We start from the raw sequence: 6,125 nt of genomic DNA, 5'->3' as shown, positions 1-6,125 counted from the left end.
CTTTTATAAACTAGACACCATTTGTTCCATAGGGTGAACTTCAATTGCTACTTCCATTTTTTCATTTCTCTTCCTATTTAGTGTAGTATACTAAATTTTTAATGACAGGAATTTTTTTTTATTATAGACAAAATTTACAATTCAAACTCGTAACTCTCCATTTAACTAACATTTCCCAATCGGGTAGCGCGTAGAATAAACGTGATGCTCTCGAGCGTAGAAATAACACTCTTTAGAAAAATGAATACAGTCGGGCCACAGCCACAGACTTTGAGAAAGCTCTCCTCCCTCCTTTTTCTTGCTTTAAATATGTATAACCTTTCTTCTTCACCGTCAAAAAACCCATTCATTTTCCCCCAATCCTCCATATCCATTCACGTCAATACAGAGAGAGAAACTGAAAGAACAATCAAAGAATAACTTCCAAAAATTATACAGAGAGAAAGTGACGTTTTTCAAAAATGGCAGGGAGAGTAGATCTGGACGGTAATCCAATAAAGCCAATTTCAATATGTATGATTGGTGCCGGTGGATTTATTGGGTCCCACTTATGCGAGAAACTCATGTCGGAGACTCCTCACAAGGTACTCGCCGTCGACGTTTACAGTGACAAAATTAAGCATTTGCTTGAACCGGCAACTCTTCCTTGGGCCGATCGTATTCAGTTCCATCGAATCAATATTAAGAATGATTCTCGCCTTGAAGGTCTCATCAAGATGGCAGATCTGGTAATTATCACGCATTTTCTCATAGTGTTCATTTGTGCTTGGTTATTTTGCCTTATTTGAACATTAGGATCAGGTTTTCCGTTTTATTGCGAAATTGCCACTATGAGTTGATCTCATTATCTCTCTTTTTGGTTGTTGCGTCATTATGATGTCTTTTTAACTTCTTATTATAGGTATTCGGAATTTCCAATTTTATTACGCATTTTTTATGGATTTATATTGTGGATTCGAGATTACTCTTGGATCTGAGCTTGATCCTTTTTGTCACGTAGGCGGATTCAGGATTTGAGATTTTGTTAATATACAATTATAATTTGTCACAGTCAAATATTTATAAATATTTAGTAGATTTCTTAATATGTTTATAGAGTCCAAGGAAAAGCTACTAAGCTATTTGGGTCCGTGACCCATAGGTTACATTATGGACCCGCCTCTGACTATTGTGATGTTCTAGAGAGAATATCCAGGGATTCCTAAAACGTAGCAGTCTTTTGGTTTTTTGTGTACCTAATGTAGTGTTTATTTATTTATTTGGACTATTTAATTTAATAGCTTTGTCTAATTTTATGTGGGTTTTGGTTAATTCATGCATCTGTACGTTTTCAGATGCTTTTCCCTGGAATTTTAATATTGATCCGTGCAAGTCTTTCACTATTGCTGACTTTTTGTTTTTTCGTGTGCTGTAGACCATAAATCTTGCTGCGATCTGTACTCCAGCAGATTACAACACTCGACCACTTGACACAATTTACAGCAATTTCATTGATGCTCTACCTGTGGTATTAATCCTGGATTATTAACTTTATATTGGTCGATGAAATTGATAGTTTAGATTTTGATGGTTGTCAATTGTTGGAAAAGATTTCACTTTTTCAGTTGAAGTTGATGTGAATTGATTAATGCAGGTTAAGTACTGCTCAGAAAATGGAAAGCGTCTCATTCACTTTTCAACTTGTGAAGTTTATGGGAAAACCATAGGTGCATTTTTGCCCAAAGACAGCCCATTGCGGCAGGTGAGACTTTGCTTTCTCTGTGTTGTATTTTCAGTTTAATGCAAAACTGGTGCAAAACCTTGATCTGTTATTTTCTTTGTGTTTCACGTGTCATATCATGAAAGTTCATGCTATATCCTTAAAATATCAAATATTTGTGTATGCTGAATATGGTCTTAATATTGCAAATAATGCTGTAAGATATAAATAATGTTAAATTTACTTTATGTGATTCTTCTTTTCTGGTAAACATGTTTCAATTTAGATGGAAACCTGTAGATATCCTAACATGTTCTAAACATTTACCTTGTTGCTTTTGTTTCTATGTCTTCCTTTCTTCTCCTTCGGCAACCCGAGTTGAAGTCTAGTCTAAGCAAGATGAAGCTAGCCAACTTTATCCAGTTTAGCACGTCTGACTTTATATAATTGAAGTAGTCTTTTGCTTTTTATCCTTTGAAGTTACATTAGTTACCTCTTAATTTGAATCATAATTTAGGAAACGTTGAGAATTGGCATTATTTACCATTTTCTTTTCCATTGTTTGTTGTGGAAATGTTCTAACTCTTTGGCGTTTTCTAGGATCCTGCCTACTTTGTGCTTAAGGAAGATACGTCCCCTTGCATATTTGGATCAATTGAGAAGCAGAGATGGTCCTACGCATGTGCAAAGCAATTGATTGAGAGGCTGGTCTATGGTATGTAACATTATGCATTGATGTGGCTGTTTCATAGTTGAATCCCTTATCATATATATGTATCTCATGTGTTATATTTACAGCTGAGGGTGCTGAAAATGGCTTAGAGTTCACCATTGTGAGGCCCTTTAACTGGATTGGTCCTAGGATGGATTTCATTCCTGGCATTGATGGTCCTAGTGAAGGTGTTCCAAGAGTATTGGCTTGCTTTAGTAACGTATGTATACTTCCCTTTTGGTTGGCTTTTATCCTGTATCTGATGTTCATTTGTTAGTCTTATGATTCCATCATCTCATGTTTCCTATTCTCAGAACCTTTTAAGACGTGAACCTTTGAAACTTGTGGATGGGGGAGAATCACAAAGGACGTTCATTTATATAAAAGATGCTATTGAAGCTGTTCTTCTAATGATCGTGAGTTTGACCTCCTTACCCTTTCTTTTGTTTATTGAAATACATTACGATCTATATTGATTCAAGTATATCTCCTCAGGAAAATCCTGCAAGGGCCAATGGTCATATCTTTAACGTTGGTAATCCGAACAATGAAGTTACAGTCAGGCAGCTGGCTGAAATGATGACTCAGGTGAATTAAATGTTCATTTTGTCTTTTCGCTACCCTCTTGTGGTGGCAACTACTCTGGTCCTAAATGCAGCATATTGTCCAAATCATGCTGATTTTTCTCAGCTCTTTCTCTGAATAATACCAGGTCTACTCAAATGTGAGTGGAGAGTCTTCTATTGAAACACCCACCATTGATGTAAGTTCTAAAGAATTTTATGGTGAGGGGTATGATGACAGTGACAAGAGAATCCCAGACATGACCATAATCAACAGGCAGCTTGGTATTGATCTGTTTCTTCGCCCACTGACAATTTAATACTTGTAAAGCTCAAGAATAATCTGACTGTTAAATGTGATGACCAGGTTGGAACCCGAAGACTTCCCTATGGGACTTGCTTGAATCCACGCTCACATACCAACACAGGACATATGCTGAGGCTGTCAAGCAGGCCATGTCTAAAACAACTGCCAATTGATGGTTTGCTACTCGTTGGCAGGTCTTTCGTTTTCTTCATACGATTCTCCTCAGTAAAAATCTACATAGTTTGTCTCTCATACACGTAATTTTTTCGTTATTCACGTGTTGCAACATCTAAAGTACCTCTCTTCTGTAAGCAATCATGTATTCTAATTTGTGACATCAGATTCATTACAAAATTGTGTCATAGGTTGGTGTATGCCGCTAGAGCCTTGTCTACGACAGTTATTGGGTATTAGACGAAGGAAAAGCTGTCCTGTTCTTTTAATAATTGTTGCTAATTCATATATTATTTTTTCCTGTGTATGGAAGCATCTTGTATCATTTTGATCGACCTGCTGTTGGGGCTATAAAATTTTCCAATTTATTGCTATTTGTTCATTGGATGTCCCTTCTCCTATTGCTAAGAACATTTGTTAGAAACTGAATATCTTAGCTATAATGCCATACAGTACTTTTGAAAGCAACACATAAATGGTAGAAAGCTCCTAACGGTTCAAGCAATAAACGACTTTAGATCATTTTCGCTAAATGGACGATAGAGATTATGATATCAAGTATCCTTGGTATTCTTGGAATGTTATGCATGGGATTAGTGAAAGGATATGAAAAATAATATCGCAAATGCGTTGCCATTAACCAAATCTCAAGCTTTTAATTATTTTTACTCATATAGTATAATTATTAAAAATATTAATAGGTTCTTTAACGAAAGCATTTGATTTCATTTCAACACTTATTATGAGCCTATTTATTTGATGAATGTTATTTTATTTTCGGTTGAGAGATTAATTGTTGATTTCCACCAATTATCGTCATCATATCATCATACTATATTATAAGTAGAAAAACTCAAAGTGAAAGTTGAATTACCAAATTATCCTATAAAAGTTAAATGTCATTCTTTACCCTTCAAGCAAATACTACTAAAGTAAAAAAGATTGTGCAAAAATGGAATTACACATACTAATAAAGTTTCAAATTTTTTTGGAGAATGTAAGGAGTTGCATTGAATAACTCAAGTAATAGGCTAAATTCATTTGGCTAATTTAATACAAGCCAAATTCATCACCTGAATGCAAATTATTACTCATTAACTTATTATCCATTCAATATATGCAAGGTTTATTAAGCAATATATTAGCCACAGAGTTAGTTTTGACTTATGACATTGCACTTTTATTATGCTCTTTAAATCACACTAAATTACAAGAACACTCATATTTATTCTTCCGTTTAAAAATTTAGAAAAACACCTTCTTAATTGACTAATCTTCATAACCTTTCATATCGTAGCTTTACCTCTTATTTATGGGCAAAAGCTTATCTCCATCTTTTTCTCTATGTAAGTTGTACTCAAAAATTTATATTTTTCGTATTGTAACTTTACTTTTTATTCTACGAAAGAAACTTCATTATCTCCACTTTGTTTTTTTTTATATATGCACGTTCGTCACTCATAATTTTAAATTTTTTGATTTGGATTAATTTAAAATATTGATATCTTAAACCCAATTTTATGATTTTTGTTGCAGGTGTGAGATAGAGGTCAAAATTTTGCCTACTAGAGTTAACGATGCAGCGAGTGAAGCAATTGAGTGCAAGTGGTTAGTTTCTCTTCAGGTACTGAATAAATATCTCTGACATACAAATATATAAATTTATGTTAAATTGATGTGTATTCCTTAATCATTTTGTTCTTTTATTTCTTAAAAAAATTATTTAAAATTAGCTTCACGAAAGTTTGTATTCTTATGATTATGACATTCTTGTAATAGTCAATTGCATTTTTTTATATTTTTTTGCAATTAAATTGAAATGTCTGCTTTGCGCAGTTCTTTTGTATTGGCTTCTTTGCTACTATATTTACGGGTTATCTAAAATAAAAGAAACCTTAGCATCTAAGGTATCCAAGAACTTATAAGGTTTCTTCTTTTATGAAATTTGCTAAGCAAGATCAACATTCATTATTTTAGAATTTGCAATTAAATTTTTTTATAACTAAAAATAAATTTTTAATTATATTTATGTTATTTTTAAAGTCTAATACTCATTAGGGGGTACACGCACATTGCACGTACCCAAAAAAAACTAGTAATTTATATAAGTTCAAATGCGTCAATTTTCATCCTGGCTTTATTTAAGATTAAAAAATAATCAAGATAACTGCAGATCACCCGTGTCTACCTCTCGTTGCATTTAGCTAAATTAAGACTAAAGTGAATTCGGTTAATTTCTATGTTGATTTTAGGTTTAAATTCGATTCACCAAATAGCCTTGAAACTCATCCGCGTCTATCTCGCTTGTGTGAAGTACACAAAAATCCTCAAAGTAGATGATCTTGAATTTTTGTTTCTGTATATTTCATGGTAGAATTTTAAATTTAACAAGTGTTGTCTCTTGCTTATTCCATGAGCAACACTTTTACTTTTGACCTTAAAATTTGACCTATAAGACAAGGAGAGTCAAAAGTTAAAAGACCACCTAAAAAGTGTGCAATTTTTTGGCCTTGCTTTATGGGTTGATACATAGAACCCATAAATCAAAAGATTTCTATTCGACAGGGTCCAAAATTTATTTCGATCTAATTAGTAGTGGCACAGACAGTAGATACTTTGTTTACATTCTGGATGCGTGTGGCTAACTGGCTATATTGTAGATATGTAGTT

The 6,125-nt window shown here is 33.5% G+C and overlaps 1 protein-coding gene across 1 annotated transcript; it reads left to right on the top strand.

The window, feature by feature from the left end:
• The first annotated feature begins 265 nt into the window (after positions 1-265).
• Positions 266-3,834, top strand: LOC107759642 (UDP-D-apiose/UDP-D-xylose synthase 2). The gene is made up of 9 exons (XM_016577626.2): positions 266-728; positions 1,415-1,507; positions 1,634-1,741; positions 2,300-2,414; positions 2,498-2,631; positions 2,726-2,827; positions 2,907-2,999; positions 3,124-3,259; positions 3,342-3,834. The coding sequence occupies exons 1-9, from the start codon at positions 462-464 to the stop codon at positions 3,452-3,454; spliced, it is 1,161 nt and encodes a 386-aa protein (XP_016433112.1). The 5' UTR covers positions 266-461; the 3' UTR covers positions 3,455-3,834.
• Positions 3,835-6,125: the final 2,291 nt, after the last annotated feature.

The sequence above is a fragment of the Nicotiana tabacum genome, chromosome 18 (genome assembly GCF_000715075.1).
Source record: "Nicotiana tabacum cultivar K326 chromosome 18, ASM71507v2, whole genome shotgun sequence".
Lineage (NCBI taxonomy): Eukaryota > Viridiplantae > Streptophyta > Magnoliopsida > Solanales > Solanaceae > Nicotiana > Nicotiana tabacum.
Note: the sequence above shows the minus strand (reverse complement) of the source record. Positions and strands in the feature narration are given on the sequence as shown.

What these genes read in the sequence shown, in the direction of transcription:
- LOC107759642 (XM_016577626.2), top strand. Translation starts at nt 462, where the DNA reads ATGGCAGGGAGAGTAGATCTGGACGGTAATCCAATAAAGCCAATTTCA. An exon ending in TCATTGATGCTCTACCTGTG is followed by an intron (nt 1,508 to 1,633) that starts GTATTAATCCTG and finishes TGATTAATGCAG; the next exon opens with GTTAAGTACTGCTCAGAAAA. An exon ending in AAGCTGTTCTTCTAATGATC is followed by an intron (nt 2,828 to 2,906) that starts GTGAGTTTGACC and finishes ATATCTCCTCAG; the next exon opens with GAAAATCCTGCAAGGGCCAA.